The sequence below is a fragment of the Engraulis encrasicolus genome, chromosome 5, assembly GCF_034702125.1.
Source record: "Engraulis encrasicolus isolate BLACKSEA-1 chromosome 5, IST_EnEncr_1.0, whole genome shotgun sequence".
NCBI lineage: Eukaryota > Metazoa > Chordata > Actinopteri > Clupeiformes > Engraulidae > Engraulis > Engraulis encrasicolus.
In genome coordinates this window covers 56,263,352-56,287,560 of record NC_085861.1, presented here as the reverse complement: position 1 = coordinate 56,287,560, position 24,209 = coordinate 56,263,352, and the positions used below count along the sequence as shown (strand labels likewise).

Below are 24,209 nucleotides of genomic sequence, written 5' to 3'. Positions count from 1 at the left end.
TCCAGTTGAATGTCTACTCTGTATGTCTTATTGTCTATGTCTATACCTAAAGTGTGTATGTTTGCATGGTGAATGTAAAAGATACAGCATTTTAAGTCTTTGCAGAACCAGTGCACGTAACGAAATGGACAATATATATATAGCCTTGACATGAATCTTAAAAGTGCACTGCGTTTAATTGTGGCCCGGGAAAGGTATTGCAACTGCTCATTGAAACTGTGCTGCCTATTGCCAAATTTGATTTTTTTATGAATATTTGCTAAACAATAAACCAATATTTATTAGCATGACCAATGTACAGCAAATTTTGCAGCTAAAAGGTATATTTCTGGAAATTCAAAATGGCGGACCATGGAGAAGATCCCCCTTTTCATGTAAAAAAAGTGCAATTTTCCCAGTCATAATGAATACTTAGAATTTGATGGTGGTGGAAAGTACTTGTGAAAATGGTAGCGTTTGTGAATGGGCAGCATGAATTCTGGAAATAAACAGCTAACATTTTTACACAGTGCACCTTTAACACTTTGCTTTGTTTTGAAATATCACGCGTGGTACAGTATGAGTGAGACTATTCTGCATTTCATGTTGCAACATAAAATAAAATAACCCCAAATCACTTCCTCTTCTCTGGTCAGCAGTGATTTAGGTTCGTCACCTAATATGTGCTTTGATTACAATTATCCATTGTCCTTTTACATTAAGAAAACACTATTTGAAGTGAATGTTTTCTCAAGTTTTCAATTTTGTGTGCCTTGCTTTACTGAAACCCCCAACTGGTTCAATTCAGTGAGTATGATGAGCAGACTACCTTTCCACTGAGTTATAATCCAAATCTAGCTTTCAAAATGAAAACGCACTTCGTACTGTTATCATGGCCACACTGTGTACTGTATTTTGTACTTTCCTTCGTCCTAATCTTAAATCTATAATGGCTTAGTCTAGGGAGCTCTCTCTCCTCTCCATTCCTCTTCCCTCCTCTCCTCTCAGCAGCGAGACCTCCTTAGCTGCTCCTCTCTGTGGGAGGAGCATGCAGTGGCACAGAGAGCGGTCAGGAGAGCAGGAGGCGAAAGGTGAGAGGGCCTGCGAGCATGGAGGGAGGTCTTGCTACTGAGGCGAGGGCATGAAGACTGCTGCTGCTACTGTGGCAGACGACCAGAGCCTCCTGCTCTCCTCTCCTGCTCTGCTCTGCTCTGCTCTCCTCTCGCCCCCTCCACTCATGGCTGCCAAACAATGCCTGGAGGGGCTGGGGGGGATCATTACCGCGTAGACCCCCACCTCAGTCACTCTGCCTCTCTCTCTCTCTCTATCTCTCTACAACACACACACACACACACACACACACACACACACACACACACACACACACACACACACACACACACACACACACACACACACACACACACACACACACACACACACACACGAGGACAGCGTGGCAGTCTTACCCCTTCCCGAAGGCACCTCATTAACACTGTGTAGGCAGCAGCAGGAACGACCCACAATCCTCCTGGGTGCTCTTTTTTCTCCTCCTGCAGGAGAGAGAGAGAGAGAGAGAGAGAGAGAGAGAGAGAGAGAGAGAGAGAGAGAGAGAGAGAGAGAGAGAGAGAGAGAGAGAGAGAGAGAGAGATACATACATGCGAGAGGAAGTCAGAGAGAACAGGAGAACGAAAAATAGTGAGAGTGAGAGACAAGAGGAGAAGAGAGAGAGAGAGAGACAGAAACAGAAACAGAGAGAGAGAGAGAGAGAGAGAGAGAGAGAGAGAGAGAGAGAGAGAGAGAGAGAGAGAGAGAGAGAGAGAGAGAGAGAGAGAGAGAGAGAGATAGACAGAGACAGAGACAGAGACAGAGAGTAAACAGAAAGAGGAAGGTAAGATGCTGGGCAAAGCAAGCAAGCAAGCACTCACAGTGGCTCATTATGAGAACAATTAGGGGCAGCACAAAGCCCAAGTCGCCATAATTACACCAAATAAACACAGCGAGTTGCACTAATAAATAAGCTCTCTATGGAACCTCTCTCTCAGCACAGGTAAGGGAGACAAGGCACGTTGTGCTCAACGCCCACCAATTAAGGAATCTAGTTGTGGTGCTCGGTGAGATGGAATGCGCAACAAACAGCTCGTCTTGAGCGTCAGCAAACTAGGGAGCCAAACACTCAACATGCAACGATTCATTCTAAAACCAAGGTCTTTCTCCAGGTGCACAAGGTCTGAATTTCTCCGCTTTGTTGGCTTATTTGTAAACTGATCATGTGTATCGGTCCACGGCCAGCACAGCTCTGTCCATTACCATTCACTTGTTGAATAATGCAGGAGTGTTTCCCCCACCTTCCCCTACATAACATCCTTGATGCCGTACTTATTGAGAAGGAGGACCCTGAAGAAAGTGTTTTCCCAGAGAAGAGAGGAGAGGGCATGAAGTGGTTATATCCAGCAGCGGAGGAGAGCGGGAGATCGGTGCAAGCACCAAACAGGCTTTACGTGAGCTGAACTGATATTCAACCACTTACACATTTCAGGATATTTGGACAACAGGAAACTAACATAAACGATAGCTCAGAGCTACAATAGACAATTAACAACATTGCAAATTACTTAACCATACAATGCAAATTGGTATAACCAATGCACAGTACACTTAACCTGGGGTGGTTGAGCCATTTCTTGAGTTGCAAGGTTTTGTGTGTGTGTGATTGCTATGCTAATAATTACAAGGGTCATCATAGTAGCTGAAATGTTAGTTGCTTGGACATTTTTTGTTGAACTGGTTGCAATTGCAATGGCCGAGCCATTCCTTGAGTTGTGAGGGTGGTTGCTATGCTAATAATTGCTGGGGTAGTAATGGTAGCTGCAATTTTAGTTGCTAGGATATTTTGGTTGGTTGTAGCACTAAATTTAATTTGTGGAGTTTGCTGACCAAAAAAGATAACCTGCTGAGCAAAAGATTATAATACATAAATCATCATAAAAGATTGTTATACTTCCTGGGCTTTTTACACATCTCTATGCTCTCATTTTACATGACTTTGGCACTCGCAGCCTTACGCCAATGATCCACCAGCATGCGATTGCATCGGTCGGTAATATAATATTTTCAATGAGAAGCGATTTCACTCCCGTATAGTATTGTGGGTATGCAATGCGATGCAATCAGCCCTTACTGTGGGAACAGACAGCAGGTCGTGAAAGAGCTAAAACGCTGCACAATTTCACCTGGACTGCACAAATCTGAGGTGACCAACGCAGCGAAAAGATTCAACCCATAACATTAGATCAGGGAGAGTGACCAACTGAAGCTTGTGTTTTATAAAAAATTTAACATTCTATTGGCTGCTGCCTGCTGCCGCCGAGCCGCGTCATAGCTAATTACATATTTTGTGTTCAACTTCTCTTTTAACACCCTTGACCCTAGAAGCACTTTTGCAGCTTTCGCCGATTTTGATGCTTGCTCTTCCATCCAAAGTCAATTACTTCCACCACTTTCCACGCCTTCAACGCCTGCTGTCTGTTCCTACAGATGCATTGCATCTCAGTATCATGTTATAAAATACCAGTGAGTATTTACGTGGCTTTATTGATAACAGACTAGTCTTCAACCCTGGGCCGATAACCCCTGGCCCCGGAATCGGACCGTATACCCGCCCCAGTAATGACGTCATAACTGATAAGAAACAATCCACCACATCTCTCCCTCCTAAAGCCAACCAGGTAGACTGCTACTTGACCCGCCAGACCTTGGAGGTTTATTCTGCCTCCTGGAAGGTCTGTTCCCTGTCTAAACCTGAACTTCACATATTGTGAATTAAACATGTTATGACTTTAAAAGAAAATTTAACTATTAAAACTATGAACAAAACTAATACTTGAATAAGCAAGTAAACACGTTTATTTTACCTTGCCCCCCATTCCCCCTTCTTTTTTTTCTCTTCCCCACCCCAGTCCAGTGTCTGTATAGGTCTATGCCATTACAAATCCAACCTCGTAGGTCGCACTATGATCCTGACAGACCTCGTCCTCGGAGTAGCAGGGATACCAGGAACAGTCTGTGGAGGTGGTTCTGCTGCACTCTGCTCCGGGCTGGCTGTAGAGGGTAGCTCCGGCGCCCCCCTGCAGCCCTCCTCTCCCAATTCCCGCATGGGAATCAGGTGATGCCGGTTGCGCCGCACCGTTCCATGGGGTGCGTCCACGAGATAGGAACATGGAGTAATGTGGTTGCTGATCACCATACCAGAAGCTCTCTGGTCAGTCATCCACACCTCTTGTCCAGGTGAAAGGTCACTGAGGGGGCGAGCACGGTGACACCTGTTGTAATACTGTGCATCCAAAGCGTGCTTCGCTTTCTTCTTCTGAATCACTGCACTGCTGTCAGGGAGTGCAGGGTTCAGCAGTGTAGGAAGTGTAGGTACAGTAGTGTGCAGCCTTCACCCCATTTAGAGCTGAACAGGACTGTATCTGTTGTGAAGTGGTGCCGTTCTGTACGGAAGCAGGGCGAGATAGGGGTCGACAGCCTTCTGAAAGTGATACTGTCCCATTTTTGGAAATAAGCTCATATTACAACTCCCATTGAGTTAAATTATTGAGTTTAACCTTTCTCCTGTACTTTCAATTGTTCTCTGAGTACGGCAGTGCGAATTTTACCTCCAAGCTAGCAGTTAACATTGACTCCTATGAGACCAGTTAGTCGCGAGCTGGTCTCAATGTTAACTGCTAGCATGGAGGTAAAATGTGCACTGCCATACTCGGAGAACAATTGAAAGTACAGGAGAAAGGTAAAACTCGATTGTTTAAAGGGACACTGTGTGTGGTTTTTAGTTGTTTATTTCCAGAATGCATGCTGCAAAAAATGACTGTACTTGGACCATACTAGAAAATATGTGTTTATTACTTAGTAAACGTTCATGTAAAGATCAAATTTGGTAGTAGGCAGCCCAGTTTCAATGAGCAGCATAGTTGCAATACCTTTTTTGACCATTTCCTGCACAGTGTCCCTTTAACTCAAGGAGAGGTGTAAAATAAGCTTATTTCCAAAAATGGGACAGTATCACTTTAAGAAGTTCGTTGACTGTCTTGACGGCACGTTCAGCTTCCCCATTACTTTGTGGGAATTTCGGACTGCTTGTGATGTGGCGACAGCCGTAACACACGGCAAACTCTGCAAACTCTGCGGCCCATTATCTGTGGACCGTTGTCTGTTGTCATCACTTCTGGAATGCCGTGCCGGGCGAAGATGGATTTCAGGTGTACAATGACATCAGTTGATCTGGAAGGGGTAAGCTGAGCGATCTCAATGTTTCTGGAAGCGTTATCCACTACCAGTAGATATGTCTTGCTTCCCAGGGAGAAAAGGTCGGCTCCCAATTTCTGCCATGGTCTGTCGGGATAGTGATGGCATTAGTGCCTCCTTGTTGTTTTGCCTCTCCTTGCAGCATATTCGGCAATTTAGGACCAGGTCATTCAGTTGTTGGCTTAGGCCAGGCCACCACACCGACTGTCTCGCGCGCTCCCGGCACTTGCCCACTCCTTGGTGTCCCGCATGCAGTCTGGCGAGGACATCATTTCTCATGGCTGACGGAATGACAAGCCTGGTTCCCTTCAGCAGCAGCCCTGACTGAACAGTGAGGAATGCCCGTTCTGCCCAGTAGGCCTTCAGCACTGGTTCTTTGCCGTTGTGATCTGGCCAGCCATCCACGCACAGCTGCATCACCTTTGCGCACACACTGTCACTTTTCAACTGTTGTCTGAGTTCATCCAGGTAAGAACAGCTTGCAGGTAGGTTGTCTGTGATAGTCTACATATAGTTAATCCGTAAAGTATTCACAGCGCTTCACTTTTTTCACATTTTATTATCTTACAGCCTTATTCCAAATGCTACAAATGAATCTCTGTTGTCAAAATCCTACACAAAATATTCCATTATGACCATGTGAAAAACAAGTTGTCTTGACAGTTTTGAAAATGTATAAAAATAAAAAACAAAGAAATCATATTTACAAAAGTATTCACAGCCTTTGCTTAATACTTTGTAGAACCACCTTTGGCAGCAACTACATTATTTTTTTCATTTCGAAATGAAAAGGGATTAAAAGGGAGGTCATCAGTGTGTGTTTCAACCTTTCAGTACATTGAAATTGTACATTTTGAGTCTGCACTTGGCTAAAATAGATGGGTGTGAGTTTTGAATGAAATCCTATGGAGAGTATCATGATCTGCTTCTGTAGTCACAGTGCATGTTGACATGCATGCTTCTTTAGGTGTAATTCAGATTTCAAATGTTGACGGCATTCATACATCCCCAACGATGTCAGTCCCACAACCACGCTTGACTAGCCAGATGATGCACTTTTTTTTGGTAAAATTCACTTGTGTACCACCACACATGCTTAACACCATCTAAAGCAAATTTGTTTATCTTGGTCTCATCAGACCACATGACATGGTTCCAGTGATCCATATCCTTGGTCTGTTCATCTCTCTTGAGACCAAGGTAAACAAATTTGCTTTAGATGGCGTCAAGCATATACTGATGACCTCCCTTTTAATCCCTTTTCATTTTGGAATGAAAAAATGAATGTAGTTGCTGCCAAAGGTGGTTCTACAAAGTATTAAGCAAAGGCTGTGAAAACTTTTGTAAATATGATTTTTGTTTTTTATTTTCAAAACTGTCAAGACAACTTTTTTTCACATGGTCATAATGAAATAATTTGTGTAGGATTTTGACAACAGATATTCATTTGTATCATTTGGAATAAGGCCGTAATATAATAAAATGTGAAAAAAGTGAAGCGCTGTGAATACTTTCCCGATTGACTGTAGATGTTCTCGAGGGAATCCTTTTCTTCGGGCGTTGTTTCACTGGGGTCCGTGACAGTGCTTCAGCTGTCCACAGACACTTGCCGGCCACATGGGCAATGTCGTAAGAGTAGTTCTAGCGCATCAGTCACAAATGATGAAAAGAGTCCACACTTTCCCCTTTGCCTTGCATCCGCATGTTGAACTTTGCCCGCTCATATATCGTGTTTTTCGTGACAACAAAGTACTTTTGGAAAGCATCGCGCACACCCTTGTAAGTTCCCCTGACTGCCTCAGCCACTTCTAGCCCACGAAGTACTTCATCCGCTTCGTCGCCCATGCAATATATCAAAGTGTTTATCTGTTTTTCCTCGTAACTGACATTCAGGTTACTTGCCACACGAAAGCGGTCGAAGCGTCTGATCTATTTGTCCCATTCTTGAGGTTTTGTGAAGTCAAAGCATTCCAGTGGCTGTATGCTAAATTTGCGCTAGCATCTGTCCTCATTACTAGCGGGCGCTGTGCTTCCTCGCCTACACGTTGCCGCAGCTGCTGTGCACCCTCGGCTGGACGTTGCTCCATCTCGTTTCACTTAGTTACAAACACGTAATAACTGCCGAACATGAAAAAAAACTCGGGACAAACAAACACTCTCGTACTATCTTGCGGTACCACGTTATCCGGCCACTTCCACATCCTGACACCATGTCGTGTTATTAAATACCAGTGAGTCCAGCTCGGAATTAACGTGGCTTTATTGATAACAGACTACCCCGGGCCGATAACCCCTGGCTCCAGAACTGGACCGTAGACCCGCCCCAGTAATGATGTCATAACTGATAAGAAACAATCCACCACACTCAGGTGCCGTTGCGATGCGTCCAAAAGTTCAGAAATGTCACAAGATATGGTTAGGAAGCTATTGTAATGACCGATCGGACAGCGGATGTGGGATGGTCACTTGGTTGCATCCAAATCCATGGCCTTTCATGGCCTTGACCAAGGCATCTACCACTGCGCTACTCAAGCAGGAATGCACCCCGAATTTAATACATTAAGCCGTGGCTCCTGATGTACGTTTTGCTTTTACCAGAATGGAATAACCCAGTTGTGACGTCTTACTGAAGTCCAGGCGCGGAGTGGCCATCGGGAGATCGGGGACTTGTCCCGGTGGGCCGCGGCCGCGAAATATATTACAACGGCCCTGTTATGTTCTCAGCCGGCCCCAAAGTGTTCGGCCGCATTATATACTGAGCCAGTCCAGCGTCGAAGCTAATGTGAACCAGCTACAAATCCATTCTTGGTTGCACAATAGTTGACTCAACAGTATATATACCGTTTACCCGACCGCAATACCTCAGTGACGGTGTCAAACAGTAAATTGGCCACACCCCTTCTCTACTGATAATGTTCATACACCGTAGATCGCGGAAGTTTACTAGATCTTAGTAACATAGTTTCGTTTTCAGTATCTCAAGAACCTGTGATATTTACATTGGTTACCAAGGAACGGAAATATTAGTCAGTTGTGATTTATTTTCCGATTTCCACATGACTGTTACAGTTTACAGTCTGCCACTCCCGATTCACTTGTTCTGTGGTTATTGACTTGGGTTACGAACATACTCCACCAAGTGGTAAGGAAGTGAACTGCAGCTAAGCAGGAAAACACGTTGTAGATGTTTTGATGGCATTGGTTTGTTAGAACTAGAGGTATATCTCCTTACAGTCGAAATAATGGTATATCATACATATATTTATATATGGCACATTTAGGATGTAGCCTATGTAATGTCTGAAGAAATGGAACAAAATAATTACCACACAAGATTCTGATGTGAGCAGTGCTGGGTGTGTAGCCTAAACTGTGGATTAAAATGTAATTGCAAGAAACAAAGACATTTGCTGCGACGAAGACAGCGTTTTAAGGTAGGCCTACACCGTTTGGTTATACATTTTGTTGACTTATGGTTGCGCTTTGAAGTAGCTAGGTTTGGCTTATTTGCTGCATGGTGGGTTTATTGCACAATGTAGACAGACTTTTTGTAAACTATAGGCTACTATACTATATTTTGTAAGCCTACTCTTCTAAAAATCCCCACACTCAAAACTTTGTGCCCATGCTCATCCGTCTTCCTTAAACGATATTTCAATTTCAAACTGTCAAAATGACAGTGGAGTGCACATTTGCATGGAACAGTAGCGTGATGTAGCCTAACCTAGTAGGCCTATTAATGCTTTGGACTGTGATGATGGCTCCAGTGGTGTAGTCTACTTTTTGAAGTGGGTATACTGTATATTTGAGCATTTTTTTATGTGTACTGTATATATTTGTGCTATTGTAAATAATGGATCAATCCATTTTAAGTGGGTATACTGCAATCCCTGACATTTTGAAATGGGTGCGTATACCTGCGTTTTACTACACCACTGGCTGTGCATTTCATCAAGGTGTAGGCTAAATTCTCCAATTCAGGTTGATATTTTGACTACACTAATGTTCACATGTAGTACGACTGCAGATTTCGTGGCTTTTGTCTTTTTGGTTAGGAAACCATGTTGTTCGCTTTTTTTTGTTTTGGTTTTTTAAAAAAGAGGGCCGCCAAGGGGAAAATTCTCCCGGTGGGAAAAGGTGGGCCACTCCGCCCCTGCTGAAGTCTCTGTGCAGTAGTTTAGGACTGGTAGCACAATCATTTCACGTTCTGTTGATTACTTGCACAATCACTTGTGAAAGAGTCTCACCCCTAATGGATTAGCCCAAGCCATTAGATATAGTCCACACCACTAAAAAACACCTTGGATTTTATATTCTGCACATTATTTCTACAGGTTTTCTACATATCATTTAAATTGTAAATTGAGATGTTTTGTGGAGATGTGGGTATGTGTGTTTGTATTGTGTACTACTCTGCCCATACCGGGACAAATAAAAGCTACTACTAATTGAAGGGTTTCTTTGACATAGCTAAAATTTGTACATACTTTATTGAGACATGGATAATCTTAAGACAACCCCAATTAATAAATGGTATTTCATAGGATGACAGCACTTAAATTGATTCAGAATATAAAGGTGAACGATAACGCATCTGTTGTGGAGACCGAGCTATTTTTGGTGGGACTGTTGCCCAAATGGTATTAGTATTCCCTACCTCAACAGGTGATAGCACAAACAAGGGCTGACAGTATGAAAAATGGATTGGTGATGTCTGGGTAAAGGATACGGTCATCTAAACAATGGCTTGAAAAAAGAAGAATTAAGGGACGGAAAAAAAGACACGAATGAAGAGAAACTGCGATAAAAGCAACCTGATGCTGTGCTGCTGCTGCCGCAGTGGTCAGGAAGTGAATGGTAGAAAGTTCATTTCAGAGACTCGGCGGTACAAAGAGAAAAAAAAAATAAGTGCGGCTTTCATTGACAGCCTAGGAATTCAATAAAAGTGATTGTGTACGCCTTCCGTGGCTGACCTTCAGTGCGTCACAGTCTATTCTCCGGCCTTTGATGGGATTTTCTGGGACACGGAGGATGAATCAGGTGTAGCAATGTCTATTTAAATGCTTTATCTCACGTGGCACAGGGGCTGGGAATAAAAGGGCCGGGGCGATGCAAGGGCTTTCATGGTCGAGATAACGGCTCGAGTGTGACACTCATGGGGGGCTTTCACACGCGTGCCATTGTGGCAAGAGGCAAAACAAAAGCAGCAGAACAACAATAACAAACAGCACAAACAAACAAGCAAACCAACGAGCAAAAATCATTAGGCACAGCAAAGTTGAGCGTGACAAAAAAGAAAGACAAAACACAGCGGCGGGGCCGATAACATTAATGAGCTCTCATGAGTCTGTATGCGCGCATGTCTGAATGCAGATCCATGGTGAAAGCAGGGATAAAGGGTTAGCTATCCAGTCAGACCTGTATCTGTAACCGACCCAGAAGTCAATACGGCCATAAAACGATGTGGTGGTTTGTGATACACAGCAGTTCTATGTCAAATGCAAAGTGCACTTAGGACACAGGCAATATAAGAAAGCAAGATATGCTGCACTTTACTGCCCATGAGGTATACTACTGAACTGAATATTTGATTAAAACCTGAATGAAATAGACCTTTCTTTCTAAGTGATGAAAACAAAAATGTAGAAAAACAAAAAATGTACAAATACTGCCTAGCTTTATTTCTTGAAAGACTAGAATCTTCTAACTTGTCTAATGAAGGTGATTCTTATACTGATATAAATAGTTTATCAAACAAGACACATTACATTTATTCAACACATTGGCACTCAATTACATTTATTGAACACACTGGCATATAGAATGATTGCCATTTCTACATACGGTGTATGTATGCAAAAAAAAGTGAAGTGCATTACTACCTGGAGTGCAATGAGATGCAACAGCTCCCCGAGTGGTGGCAAAAGGCACTGCTTCAGTTTGCTGTTCCTGAAGTTCTCTCGGAGGAGCTCTGTGAATGTTGCCACAGCCTTGGGAAAAGAAGCAGAAGCACGCACGCACATACACACACACACACACGCACGCACGCACGCACACAAACACACAATCAGTACTGGCCAACTGCGTATTTGAAATCCGTCACCATCCATCTGGAGAGGAGTGTAGATGTGTTGAGCCTGGTAGAAGTTGTAAAGGCTTAGTGGGGGTGCTTGTTGCCCGTTTCTGGACAGCACTATTATTATCACATTTATTTTAAAAAAGAAAAATAAAACACTCAAAATAACACATTGTGACACCTGCGCTCTCCCTCCCTCTCTCTCTCTCTCTCTCTCTCACACACACACACACAGACACAGACACAGACACAGACACACACACACACACACACACACACACACACACACACACACACACACACACACACACACACACACACACACACACACACACACACACACACACACACACACACACACGTCATTAGTATATGACTACTAAGCTGGGCCGATCTGTGCCTCTGTGGCTCTCTGCAGCAGCTTCCCAGCAGGGGGCTATGCTAATAGGCAGATCCCTCATTCGCTCACTCGATTCACACACACACACACACACACACACACACACACACACGCATGCATGCACACACACACACGCACAAACACATTTTCTTCCCCTTCTCCCCTCCCACTCAACAAGGCTTCCCTTCGCTCATGCTAAAGCATCATAAGTGATGAGTTTGCAGGGAACAGATGTTTGTGTCCTGCGTTTTGATGTGTTTTGGCGAGAGAGAGAGAGAGAGAGAGAGAGAGAGAGAGAGAGAGAGAGAGAGAGAGAGAGAGAGAGAGAGACAGAGACAGAGACAGAGACAGAGACAGAGACAGAGAGACAGAAAGATTCGTAAAGCAAAAATACTGAGACACTTGTCACACAGAAAGTTAAGGGTTGGGGTTGGATTGGGGTGTGGATGATTAACACTAGACTACACTAGCTATTATGTAAGCAATGATCATTTCTCTACATCTTGGCAAATCAGTGCGAGGGGGTACAGTAAGGCCAAGCTAGGTGGACACTAGACTGACCAAAACCACATCTATCCTTATCACACCTTCCAATCCATCATCCAAGTCTTACAAGTAGTCCAGGGGTGTCAAACATAAGGCCCGGGGCCAGAAGTGCCCCACCAGATGGTTTAATCTCGTCCCAGACTTGTAGAGAAAAACTAAGAATGTCAACAAAAAACAGTATATCTCTGGCCCATTACAAAGTTGTTGCATGTGTCTGAGATTTCTGGTTTTCAAGACTTGAGGACGAATTTGCCATTTTTTTGCTTGCCATTTACAATCAATGCCTCTGATATACCGGCTGACATCCCCCTCCATATTATTAATTGGCAATGAAATTACGATATGACTGTTCGTGGCCCCTGAACCTAAATGACTTTGACAAGCATGCCGTAGAACTAGAACAAAACAACCAAAAATTTGGGGGAAAGTCTTTTTTCCTAGAGCACATGCCTATACAATGCAAACACGCATGGGGTGGTAATGTCAGTCCAGAATGTCACATATTAATTATTAATATTGCTTTTTTGTGAAATTATCAGTAGAATACAGCTGACATCCCCATGTATCCAAACTCCCTAACAGAGCATAAAGTATGAACATTTTGAGGTACCACAATGACTACCCTGTGTCACGGTCTCTGAATATATCACGAGGTTTCAGCCATATAACCCCACCGCACCAACTGCAGGCCTACATGCAGCACTCTCTGACAGAGAAAAAGAAAAGACCAGGAAGACGACTTATAGGCTTTTAGGTCTTATCAGTGGATATCAAGCAGAACTTGTACTGTATGTATCTGAAGCAAGATAGCTCCATCTCAAACTCTCACACCACCACCCATAGTCAATAGCTTGTCATTTCTTTCATATACTCTGTCATAGTCCTATTATCTCAAAAGATGTCTACTGCAGACCTGCAAATATTTGTATGTGTGGGTGTTCACAGACAGACGGGCATGTAATTTTAATGATCAAATAAAGATAAAAAAAAAAGCCACTGAAATTAAAACTACGATGTAGCTAATCAAATATCTTCGAGTTGGCAATGTGCTTAATTCACAAAAAGCTGAGCACTCGGTAAGTGAAAATCAAATTTAGACATGTGCAATAATATCAGCCTGGCTATCGCTACTACAACTGTCTTCAAGAATTTGGTCTGGCCAACAGACATTGTCAACCCACTTCTCCAAGGGAGATGCAAAGAGCATTTCTAACTGTTTCTGAAATCTGTTTCTTGAAATGTATCCGCATGCTACTGGCTGAGACTACAATTAATTCATCAGACCACACTTTCCCCTCGCTCAGACTACTCTGAGAAACAAAACTTTGTCACAAACAGCTGGGCAGGCCCAGAATACAATAATTTTTGAGGCCACCCTCAGTCCTACACAGCTCTCTGGTTCGGCAGCACATAAGACCTCTGAGTCTCACACATCCACTGAAGACAAAGACGATGTTGAAACATGAGTGCAATGATGGTGTGCTGTGATGTCTTATGAAATTCCACATTCAGGTACGTATTTGGCCAGGGTCGTGTGTGTGTGTGTGTGTGTGTGTGTGTGTGTGTGTGTGTGTGTGTGTGTGTGTGTGTGTGTGTGTGTGTGTGTGTGTGTGTGTGTGTGTGTGTGTGTGTGTGTGCATGCGTATGGGCTTGTGGCTGTATGTACATGTGTGGGTGTGCATGCGTATGTGCTTGTGGCTGTGTATGTGTGTGGCTGTGTGGCTGTGTGTGTGTGTGTGTGTGTGGTGTGTGTGTGTGTGTGTGTGTGTGTGTGTGTGTGTGTGTGTGTGTGTGTGTGTGTGTGTGTGTGTGTGTGTGTGTGTGTGTGTGTGTGTGATGTTTGTAGATAATTCATCAGTGCTGGACTGCCTCGGTTTCCATCTATGTAATAAGTCATTACAATCGCACTCCGAATTAGTCATGGTAAGCAAGAGAGAGAATGATATAAGGATTATGTGGAATAGAACAAGGAGTAAAAATAATGGAAAGGAGGAGGGAAAGTAAGGAGAGGAACTTTTTACTCCTGTTTCCTCACTACCTGTGATTCCCATCTCCCCTTCTGAAGCCCTTGGGGTGACGGCACTATTTTTAGATGCTTACGGTTGTTGCCATGACAGTGAATTAGTCCTGACATCTTCTCCAGCTGCTGTTTGACGGTGGAAGATGAAAGCCTGGCTGGCTGTGCATGTGTATCAGCACTTAATGTGGGAGAGCCCACACTCGCAAGGCATACAGCCATATAACACTGAACCCAAAGCCTGCCTTCCCAGGGGGGAAAAAACTTGGGCTTTTTCACCGTGCTCCTCCATTAGGGAAGAGTTTTCTGCAAGCTCAGCTGCAACAAAAGGCCATGCTACAGTACAGTACCGTTTGGAACTGGGCCCTAAACAAACCACAGAGTCAAACCATGGGAAGAGGTTGGCTATTGTGGTCAGGATGTCTGCTTTGGCAACAAAAAAAAAGACAAAAAAAACATGCCGGCTACTGGAGCTGTCCATCTGTGACGCTAGGCAAAATGGCCGTCGACAAGCAGGGTAAAGGCGAGACAAGGCCGAAATAAAGGATACGTCCTTTTCAGTAAGTTATGGTTTTCCCCCGTCAGATAGGACAAAAGACACACCGGCGCAAACAGGAAAAAAAAAATCGGCATGACCAAAGCAGAGTGGTGAGTGGCAGAACCCCTGCGGAGAGACTGACTGTGTTGAAAATCCCGCTCTCCTCTTCCCCACTTCTTAAGCCATGTGTCTACAGCGCTTACAGCAGCGCGGGATAAAACATGTCAGGATACAGCAAGCCGGGAAAAAGACAAGTAGAGGTAAAGAAAACAACTACATAAGGAAGAAAAAAACGGATATTGTGGAATGACTGAAAGAACAACTGAGAGAGTGGAGAAAAAAAAACAACGCACCGTCGGCCGCCATTTTGTTTTTCGTAGAGACTTGCCTCTCTTTCTTTCTTTCTCCTGTCATATATTTTTTTATTTTCACAAAAGTAGGGACGCTAAGCAGCTAGTGCACCGGCAAACCCCCATGTAAGCCACGGATGAAGGTCGGCGGCGCCGCATTCCCCACATCAAATGCAATCCTCTTTTTTTTTGGAAAATGATTAACCACAATGGCTGCATTCGGCTCTTTGATGAATTCTTCTGAATGCTTCTGGTAAGCGTGTTTGGGCAGGAGCCTCATAACTTTGCTCTCTCTTTTCAGGAGTCGGTGGCTGTCTAAAAAAAAGGGACGTAGCTAGATATACACAGCATTCACGGCACTATTGGATTTCTTTAAGCGCAAAAAGTCTAGGTTTAAGGAAAATTCATTTCTTCAGGTTCCCCTCAGACAGCATGATGTTGTGTCCACACCCAGTCGCAGTAGCGCTAGAGTGGCATCTAGTGGTTCTTATTGTGTCTCTTTCGCAACATCCCTGAACCCAGAGGCTCTCGTCATGGATGTCAAAATCTGCTCACACTTTATCCTACCATCCCTGTTACATTAATTAGGTAGGTACAGTGTAACAACATGTAACGTTATGCACCTGCACTGTACCTCAGGGTTATGGTTAAGTTACAGGATGTACTGTACAGTGTAAGTACATAATATTACTCCTATGCACAGCCAGTTTCAGGTGCTGGTGAAGTGCAGTCATCAGTAATCCAAGGGAAACAAGAAGAATCACCGCATAATGGTGGACTTCATTTTGCTGCTTTTTTATTTAGTGAACAATGCGTTTCACTTGCGCTTCGTCAGGTTCGATGCGCAAGCAAAACGCGTCGTTCAATAAATAAAGACAGCAAAATTAAGTCCACCAGTGCGCGGTGATTCTTCTTGTTTCCCTTGGATTACATAATATTACGTGTTGATGCGTAGATACAATAAAAAGAAACCGTGAAATGAAGTGTTACCCAAAATCCCTTAAATGTTAACATATAATGCCACAGCTAGGGTGCAACCAGCAGTGTACAGGTTAAGTATTGAACGCAGACTGTGTAGGATAGGTTTATACACCCAAAGCTTCTGTTCAGCTGAAACAGTGGGCCTAAACACTCAGTATAAAGCAGTGCTGTAAAACTGGATATAGCATAAGAGAGAGAGGTGTGTATATGTATGTATATCAGTACTTGGATTTGATGCAATACATGGTGCTACTGTCACTGACCTCCGTAATGGGTGTGTCTTCGGCAAGGTCCGTGCAGTGAACAGCCAGCAGACCGAGTAGTCGCATCACTTTAGTCTTCCTGTAATACACAAACAAACTCACACATAAGAAAACCCATACAAAACATACAAAATAATTAATATATTCAAAACACACACACACGCAAGCCCTCACACACGCGCACATGACACACACACACACACACACACACACACACACACACACACACACACACACACACACACACACACACACACACACACACACACACACACACACACACACACACAGACACACACACACACACACTACTAGGGATAGTATGTAATTGTCGTTTTCCCAACATGTGCAGGAAAAAAACGATACAAAACAAACAATAAAATGAATCGATGAAATGTACTCTATGAAATGAATCACAGGTAGGCCTATGTATAATCCAAACAATCATAATCATAACAAATCATAACTTGTGTGATCTAACTGTAGTGAGTTAACATATGCAATGCACGTAAAACAGCCCTTGCAAACATGATTAATGACATACATAAGGCCGCACACAATGAGGAGTGAGGAATGACTTCAGTGACGGTCAGTTACTGAAGAGTGCATTTACTAACTTTTCCCCATTCAGTTTTGATAGGACCTCACTGTGGGAAGAGTAGCCTACTTCAGTTCATTTAAATCATGGGTGGGAAACGTATGGTCTTTCGGGCTGTTTACGGCCCATGAGGCCATTTATCCAGCCCACGGATAAGTTTAACATGAAATATGACATGTTTTGTAAAGCAAAAAACAACATTTGCAATAAATTAAGTTATATTTTTCAGGCAACCTAGTGAAGGTGGGGTCTGCTGTAAAGCTGGCCACTTTCAATACAGGCCTAAAAGGCAGGGCGAAATCCTGGTTTGTGTTCATAGTACGACCCTTGGAGGACTCTATCAAATTTGAAGTGGCCCTTCGAATGAAAAAGGTTCCTCACCCCTGGTCCACACTCACTAAAATAAATATGTGCTACTTACACATCCCAGTTTGGGGCTGCGCGTAGCTGCTGGGTCAGCACCGGGAACTGAAAGACAGAAAACACCATGAATTTGGCAGTAAAAACAACAGCCAGCATGACATTTAAATGTGGGACCATTTTCCACATTTAAAGATTTGTAAAAATGTACTGGGTGAATCTCAAGTCAAATGCACTTCACGTGTCTCATATCAACAACAAAATTAATTATAATTGTAAAATAAACAGGTGGAATATATTTTTGGGATTATGATGATATACATGTCATATTTGTCTCTCAAGAACGCAGAGGATTTTAATATTACTGCACTGCCATCTACTGGCCATCTGAGGTTCCACATTCAAGCCTCACATAGAGTGATTAAGTTTGAACCCAATTCCAACGCACAAGTATCTACTTTTTGCAGTACAACATAGACACATAATTGACACTGTTCCGGTAGTGGAACAATGTCATAGTCATTGAAAAGACTTAATCATATTGCAGCCTTCAGTGACACAATGCAACTTGGCCATTGCCATTCGGGCAACAGTATTACATGACATTTATAAAAGGGGCTGTGTCTTCACCGAATTTATGCAGCTTTTTTCAGCCCCAGAAATTATCCGGGAAAAAAATCCACTTGATCGAACAGTAAAAAATATGTACAACTTTGCAAAAATACAGGTGTGAAAACAACAGGTCGGGAAACTTAATGAAGATAACCCTCAGACTGCTGTCCCGCTCCTCCGCACCACACCACCCCACCACCCAAAGCCATAGAGCGCCTGATAGGTGTCACAGCAGCGCACGAGAGGCTAGAAACTGGCTGGTCACGCAGAGCTGCGTACAGCTGAGGAGAGAGGAAGGGCAGGCAACAAGACGCCTCAGTCGCTCCACAGACTACATCCCTTTGAACCCGTGTGTCGGATGCATAATTGATAAATTGAAAAACAATTCATAATGCATTATAAAGCCGCTTTTTTATTGAAGCATGACAGCAGGCCATGAGGTTTTTCTCTCGCCCTCTTCCCTCCTCCGGCTGTACGGTATCAGTATCATAATGAATCATTAATGATTAATATACCATGGGTTCGATATGAATAATGCATGGTACACACAAGCCTCGAACTGCAACAGATGTTCTTGTCTTACAGCCAAGAGGACGCAGCTTTCTACTCGGGCTATTCGGCGCGCGCGCGCGCGCGCGTGCGTGCGTGCGTGCGTGCGTGCGTGCGCGCGCGCGTGCGTGCGTGCGTGCGTGTGTGTGTTAATGGAGGGGGTCTTAGTAGAGGTGGAGGGAGAGTTGGGATGCAGCAGTGTATCTCCAGCATGTACAGTACCTGACTACAGTATGAGAGTGTGTTTGTTTGTGCTGATATGGATTTGATTGTACCAGTGAGTTGTGTGTGTTGTTTATGATGTATGTGGGCTGCTACAGATTCATCCATACTTGTGAGAAGTTGTGGTGTGTGTGTGTGTGTGTGTGTGTATGTGTGTGTGTGTGTATGTGTGTGTGTGTGTGTGTGTGTGTGTGTGTGTGTGTGTGTGTGTGTGTGTGTGTGTGTACTGTATGTACACTACCGGTCAAAAGTTTGGAGTCACCACCAAGATGCTGTCCAGAATCTCTCTATGAGCCCCATGTGTGCAAAAGTGAATGTCTGCTCCTATCAATCCATACATTGCTAGATGTTCTATACATCATTTGAAAGAGGATAATTTAGGCTTTCCAATGACGCACGACACTTGCTTGTACACAGAAACATGGCAGAGACAATGGATTGTGAATTCATAATAACAGGTCCCATTGAGGAGAAAGGATTTTCCCCCAGTTCTTCTAGAATTTTACTGAAACACTCTACAGCTCCCATAGAAGTCTGTGTTGAAAGTCTCGCTAAGTCCTTATGACATCATAATAAGGACTCAAAATTTTGGCAAAATTCTAATCACATATTTGTGATGGTACTCCTCAAAGGGTTAAAAATGTAGGTTCATTCTGATGGCTAGAAATTCACACGGCTACTTTGACTTGAATTTGTAGCCAAGGTCACAATGCAACGATTGTCATCTTGGAGGAGCAGAAACAGAGCTTTCCAATGGTTCCATGCATTTTCTAATAAGCCAAAGAAATGTCTGCAGAAAAACGGATTACAGCATGCATTCCGATGTGATAAATGTATGAAATAGGTTGGTTAGATTTTGGTCTTCTGTTCATTTTGACCAATTTGATGGGCAATCAAACCTTTTTTTACACCTCTGGCTGTTTAGTACTTACTTTTCGTAGCATACCAAGCCATTCAAAATATGTCTACAACTTGAATTGCAAAAAAACAAGGGTGACCCCAAACTTTTGAACAGTGGTGTATGCACTGCATGTACGTGTGTGTGTGTACACGTGTGTGTGTGTGTACACGTGTACGTGTGTGTACGTGTACGTGTACGTGTACGTGTGTGTGTGTGTGTGTGTGTGTGTGTGTGTGTACCAGTGAGGAGTTGATGAGGCGCGTGGCCAGGGTGCGGCTGGAGGGGGTGACGCAGCACAGGTAGCTGATGAGGTTGAGTTTGGTGCGCGGCGTGGAGCTGGAGCTGGAGCCCTTGGACCCGTCGGGACCCGACTCCAGAGCAGCAGACAGCTGCTGCAGGAAGGAGGACCAGTCGTCTGGAGGCAAGGACACCAGGCGCTCAGCTGCACAACACACACAGACACGCACTGTAGGCCTCGCTTATGTCTGAATTCGTTGCAAAATCAAGTATACGGTATCCATTTTGGGACATTTTGGAAAATTGACAATTTTGTGCTTTGCATTGCAAAATGCATTTTAAATAGGTTTTATACAGCTGCACAACACACAAAGACACGCACTGTAGGATTCATTTACTTCTGAATACAGAAGAACTTTGCTGCAAAATGACTTATATCCATTTTGGGAAATTGACATTTTTGTATTGGCTACTGCATTGCATAAAAAGTATGTTCTCAAAATATTTCAGTGGCAAGAATTCACGCATAGATGATAGCCTGAACAGTCATTTCCAAGAACAAAATGCTCTGCCTGATGAAGGTCTAAGGACCGAAAGCTTGCAAGTCAAGTAAAGCTTCTTTGCACAAAAATAGACCTGAAGTGTGCGGATTGTCTTCTTTTTATACAAGAACAAAATGCAAAATCACGAAATGGTGCTTACCTCTTTTTTTTTACTTTTTTCTCAAAAATTCTGAGTTCCTTTCTCAGAAATTTGCTAAATATACTGTATATCCCCTATTGAGCCTAATACTCTTCCGTAAAGTTAAGACTCTTCTCTTTCGCGACTATATACTGCACTCATGCCCAGACTCTAAAGCATGTTGTGTGTGTGTGTGTGTGTGTGTGTGTGTGTGTGTGTGTGTGTGTGTGTGTGTGTGTGTGTGTGTGTGTGTGTGTGTGTGTGTGTGTTTACTCTACTTAATCCTGTGCTAATGTACTTAAAATAAAAATGCTAACGCTACTTGGCAACTTCCACTTATTGTTCTGTATATTCTGTGCAATTTGTATCTGCATGCTATGGCTATGTCATCGATTGTAAGTCGCTTTGGTGACCCCATGAAAGCTTCTGCCAACCCGCATGCTAATTCCCGCGCCCTGGTGTAAGAACGTCCACTGTACAAGATCAGTGCTTCGATAGGGTGGTGATGCAAATATGGTGTGGCGTGAAGGAATACCTGAATAGGATGGCACACACAGCGTCTTTGAGTCAAATCTCAGGGGGACAATCTTCATGATCTAATCATTCAAAAAGACATACATGTTAGATAACATCAAATCTCATGACAATGCTTAAGTCTCTCTCAACTTTCCTGCACGGACCGTATATGAATCATTCAGTAAGTTTCATATATGTGACTAGCCACAACGAAACGGGCCGCAAGTTGGCTGGGGGGCCTATTGACATGATGCAACCGAACCGTACATATGGAAATCTGGTAATATGTGACCTTTGGAATGTGTTCACTCCTTAATGAAGGAAACAAGAGAATTCATCTAGTCCTTTTAAAGACCAAGGTCTAGTTTATATTAATGTGTTTCTATATCGTTTCTATCTCGAATGTACTGTCCATTTACATTAAAATACTGGAATACGACTTCATAGGTGGAAGGATTCAAAGACGCTGGAGCACATGTAAGCATTCGCATACGATGCTGATTTAGCCGTTGTTAACGGTGAGATACGAGGATACACAGCGCTTAGCTCTAGCTACTCGTCCTGCTTGGACAACATCACTATGACATGCTCCTCCCTGATTCGCTGGGCTGGTATCCTTGGTAATGTAAACAATCTCTCCAGCTAGCACAGACTAGTGAATCAGCCGATTAACGTTTCTTTGTAAAATAGAATAGTCTATTTTATTCTTTAATGTCAAGACTTGTCAGGCTTATGACGAGGTCAATGGAAGCATTGGGAGGCATATGATGAGGTCAAGGGGGCATTTATTCAAAAAGGTTGAGAACCACTGTTTTAGATAAACCAATTCTGTTTTCTGAAGCATTGAGTAGTTTCTTCAACACCTCAACTTCTACTTTCTGCAAAAAAGGGAAATCACATGAAAAAAAAACGTAATTTACTATTTCCTAACTTTCGTTCCAAGTGTTCTTATAGCCAGTCACATATTCATTTTTTTGTATGGGATGGCATGTGTCTGTAAATCATTTGGGATGACAGGTGATCTTCAGACAGACTCACCTTTGGGTTGTCTATGATGGGGGTGACTGCCAGGTCTGAGTCCATGTAGAGCAACTCCTTAATGCCAGACATGATGTCAGTCTGAGGATCTGCAAGGGACATATCCACCTGAAGAAGAGCAACATTGATATAGTAAACATATCAGACACACAGTGTTCATTTAGCGGAATGCATTCCAAATGTATTTAATCCACAGTTAATGCAGTTACTGTATACTGTAATACACAACTAGCAAAATCTTAGTAAATTTGATTATTTGTGCCACCCTTTAACATGATTCGAAATTGCAAGAAATGTGCAAGGAAGCTATGGTACTGCAGGAACAACACTGCAGGAGCAGAGTTTTAATTGTAAAGTGACGTTTGATATACCGTATTGGCCATGTATGCAATGTGATGTCGCATACACATACTATTCACTTATTCTGCTCGTGACTAAGAACAGTGCCATGTTTGGCATTTTGGCTTTTAACTTCAGTTTGCAACATTGGCTTATTGTGCTACATTAGTTCTCCAAAATATATGTTTGAATCAATTTGTTGTCCTTTACTGTTGTGCATTTTTTTTACACTTTTTGGTTGTTATAAATGGCATCCTAGTTGGTACGTATATCACATCGGGAAGACTTCCTGTTTAAGAAGTCTACTGTTGTGTTACATTTGGACTGCAGCTGAACGGAAACAAAATGACAACATGAAATTGGGAGGGCCAGAGTAGCCAGAGTAGTAAGGTGAATTGCAGGTACTGTAGGCTGCAGTGAATACTTACTCTGCTCTCACATGTCTCGCTCTCATGAGTCCTGGCTGCACTGCTTGTTCTCGGGGTTGGTCGAGTGCTGGAGGGGAAAAGAGTGATGGGATAAAATGCAAGAAAACAATAATAAAACAGTCAGGGTCAGGTCACTATTGTTGCTCTTACTGCGTTTTAGGACAGAGGACACATCTATAGAAACATTGTTAGATCAAAGAGGGCGAACAAAAATACATTTCTGAGGGGTTACAGGGTAAAATAATGACTTTCTTTTTCTTTCTGCCACTGACCAACATTTGCACAGTTAATATAATGGCATTTTGAAGGTAGCAATGTGAGGTACAGTACCTGAGCAGGAAGACAGACTCTCTGGCATCATCATCAAGGGCAGACTTTGGTTTGAACTCCGTGACACTATCTGCAGGCAAAACCACAGCAAGGACTTAAGCAGATGCTATTCAATGAACGTTACAAAAGTAACTAGAACTACAAATGAAGAGCTGTTTCAACTGGGGTTAATATTTTCTGATTTTAAAGTAGAGTTGTTGTACTGATATTGATTGAGTAAACATTGAGTTGTTTTTGAAAATGGATATATAGTATATGGATATATGGATGCATATCCAAAAGTTAAGTAACACCATGGCTACAATGAGTCCAAATGCTTCTGACTAATATCTTCACCATTGAAGCGGTGAGATGAAGCACCAGAGATGAAGCAGGATGTCCTTGTGTTTCAATGGGCATCAAGTTATGTAATGAAGGCTAAGAGAGAGAGCAGGACCTACGGAGAGATTAAATTCTAATCCAATAGGAGATGCCAGAATACTGACTGATACATAATGCCACAAGCACAGATAGAGATTTTAGAAACACATGCACACAAAGACACACACACACACAATGTCCAGCACATAAGACGACCACCACATGTGGCACACAATTCATGCATGACACACACACTGCTTCAGCTGTTTCTGTTGAGATCAAATCCACCACACACACACACAATCCCATTTGGTTTTGCATATACAGTATCAATGACAACTTCAACTACAACACACACACACACACACACACACACACACACACACACACACACACACACACACACACACACACACACACACACACACACACACACACACACACACACACACACTTTCTCTCAGTTGGTTTTGCATATCAATTATATCACATTAAATCCTTCTCTTACAATGTTACATGTCACCAAGTCGACTGACAAGGTTCAGTTTAATACTACACTACGTGCTAGAGTGCATGCATCCCAG

General features: G+C 43.1%; 1 protein-coding gene across 1 annotated transcript in view; it reads right to left on the bottom strand.

Moving 5' to 3' along the window:
- Positions 1 to 24,209, bottom strand: part of ulk4 (unc-51 like kinase 4) — a 141,514-nt gene that overhangs the window by 102,123 nt on the left and 15,182 nt on the right. Inside the window, exons 11-19 of the mRNA XM_063199756.1 lie at positions 23,266 to 23,335; positions 22,936 to 23,002; positions 22,169 to 22,276; positions 21,150 to 21,210; positions 19,936 to 20,138; positions 17,474 to 17,520; positions 16,455 to 16,533; positions 11,166 to 11,273; positions 1,449 to 1,532 (exon numbers count right to left, since the gene is read on the bottom strand). Coding sequence (XP_063055826.1) covers positions 1,449 to 1,532; positions 11,166 to 11,273; positions 16,455 to 16,533; positions 17,474 to 17,520; positions 19,936 to 20,138; positions 21,150 to 21,210; positions 22,169 to 22,276; positions 22,936 to 23,002; positions 23,266 to 23,335 — 827 coding nt within the window. The remainder of the gene's footprint in view (positions 1 to 1,448; positions 1,533 to 11,165; positions 11,274 to 16,454; positions 16,534 to 17,473; positions 17,521 to 19,935; positions 20,139 to 21,149; positions 21,211 to 22,168; positions 22,277 to 22,935; positions 23,003 to 23,265; positions 23,336 to 24,209) is intronic.